At 63.7% G+C, this 2,144-nt stretch overlaps 1 protein-coding gene across 1 annotated transcript; it reads right to left on the bottom strand.

Moving 5' to 3' along the window:
* Positions 1-237: 237 nt before the first annotated feature.
* Positions 238-2,144, bottom strand: LOC134046340 (C-type lectin domain family 2 member D-like). The gene is made up of 5 exons (XM_062496713.1): positions 1,712-2,144; positions 1,231-1,326; positions 945-1,123; positions 663-763; positions 238-572 (listed from the first exon to the last, which is right to left on the bottom strand). The coding sequence occupies exons 1-5, from the start codon at positions 2,106-2,108 to the stop codon at positions 458-460; spliced, it is 888 nt and encodes a 295-aa protein (XP_062352697.1). The 5' UTR covers positions 2,109-2,144; the 3' UTR covers positions 238-457.

The raw sequence follows: 2,144 nt of genomic DNA, 5'->3' as shown, positions 1-2,144 counted from the left end.
AGCAGGACAGTCAGATCCTCTGGAACAGACAGACAGACAGATAGAGAGACAGAGAGACCATTCTGCACACTCAGATGCCTTATGCCAAAAGTAGGATTCCTCCTCAGCACATCTCAGCTGTTCTTCTTCCTCTTCCAAGGACAGTCCACAATTCTGACCCTCAGACCACTTAGTGATGATTTCCAAGAGCCCAGGGTGATTTGGATTTCCCATGAGAGCTTGTTGTGCAATGAGAGCAATCCCCTCACTCCAGCTAGCATGGCTGGCAGGATGGATTGCAGAGGGTTTTCCTTTGAACAGCCAGCCCAGCGCTGGCAGTGGGGATGAACAGGCACTGAGGTGACCCTGAGAGCAAGTGCAAGGCACAGGGAGCAGCTGAGGAAGGACAGCCCTGGGCTGGGCTAAGAGCTGAAGCTGGGACTGCCCAGTGTGGAGAAGGTCCTTTCTCCAGCCCCTGTTACAGGGGAGCTTGGGCCTTGCTGCAAAGATAGGGCCGAGGATTTGAGCAGCTCTCACTCCTGAATTTCTCCTCAGCCAGGCACACGCACTCTTCACTGCCAAGGACAGGAACCCTGCAAGGAGGAGCAGGGAGAGCGCTGGTTCCCAGGGGAACACGTTGTGCCCCTGTCCCCCCATGCCCTGCCCGGCTCCCCGGCACTCACGAGGAGCTGAAGCTGCTGCCGTCCCCCCACCGCAGGCGCTCGCCCCGTCTGCGCAGCCCGAGCCAGTAATCGACGTTCCCGCGGAGGCGCAAGAGCCAATGCTGCCAAGGAGAGAGCAGTGGGAGCTGCCCCGGCCCCTCGGGGGGACACGGCCCCGGGGCTCCTTCCCTGCAAGGCTCCGGGACAGGGCCGCAGCCCCGGCCCCACGAGCACCGAGCCCGGCCCAGGAGCACCCCCGGGCTGCCCTCAGACACCCCACAGCGCCCGCAGCCCCTCACTCACCATTGCCTCATCCTGGACAATGGCCAGGGAGGCCCCGAGCTCGGAGCACCGCTCTTGGCTCTGCTCCCAGGTTCTGCTGTCCCTTGAGAAGTAGTAGCAAACTCCATTGTATCCAAACCAGCCAGAGGGACAGCCCAGAACCAACGTCGGAGCCGCAGGTGGAGCTGGAACCTGTTGTGCTGCAGGGGGAAGAGGAGAAGGTGTGAGGATCGCCCTCCCCTCTGCAGGGAGCAGGGACCCCGCTCTGCCCCGAGGGGCTGGGCCCAGGCTGCTGCCCCTCCCTTACCTGACCGCACAGCCAAGGCCGCCACCACGGCCAGCAGCAGGAACAGGAGCAGGAGCAGCAGCGAGGTGAGCACGGGATGGCGGCTGGAGCGCTGGCCTGGAGCAGGAAAGAGCTGCTGGCTGCCAGGACCACAGCCGGCCCTCGGATGTGCTGGAACGATGGATGGCCGGGGAGCACAGGAGGGACCTCTCAGCGTGTTTGCTCCTCCCTCAGCTGGCAGCCAGAGAGCCCAGAGCCTGGGCACAGGCAGGGACACAGGTGTGGGGACAGCCAGGGACCCCGGGCTGGGGACAGGCTGCAGCAGGAGAGCTGCACAGGCTCGGGGGCAGCTGCGGCTGCCGCTTCCAGCCACTGCTGGGGCCCAGCGGAGCACGAGGCCTCTTCCAGACATCGGGAAACAGCCACACAGCCGCCAGCCCTGTCCCTGCCGGGTGACACTGTCCCCTCCCGAGAGGGGCCACAGCCGCGGCCCTGCACTCACCCAGGAATCTTCTGAGCAGGTTTTTGAGTACATGGCCGGTGGCCGATGTGCCCTGGGGATCCAGGGGCTCCCTCACTGTGCCCTCGCTGCTGCAGGTTCCATTCTCCACATCTTCTTCCCTCACTGCACGCTCACAAGTGGCGTCCCCCTGCTTCTGACAAGCGGCTTCTTGCGCCCCAGGCAAGTGTGTAAGCCCGGCTGCTGGTCCGTCCCGGAGATGGAGGAGCTCCTGCACGGGCCCGTGAATGGGGCAGAATTCACTCTGCTCCAGCTCACAGCCGGTATCTCTGTGCTGGGAACAGAGCAGAGCCCCTTGCTCCGGACTCTTCAGGAGTGCTGAAAAAGCCTTTCGGAGATGGGCCTCGGGAACAGCTGTGCAGCCACGGGGATGGCCCATTGAAAGGGACACGATGACAGGTCACGGCTGGTCCCG

This window comes from Cinclus cinclus, chromosome 7, assembly GCF_963662255.1.
Source record: "Cinclus cinclus chromosome 7, bCinCin1.1, whole genome shotgun sequence".
NCBI classification, from domain to species: Eukaryota; Metazoa; Chordata; class Aves; order Passeriformes; family Cinclidae; genus Cinclus; species Cinclus cinclus.
This window is presented reverse-complemented; position numbering and strand designations above follow the sequence as displayed.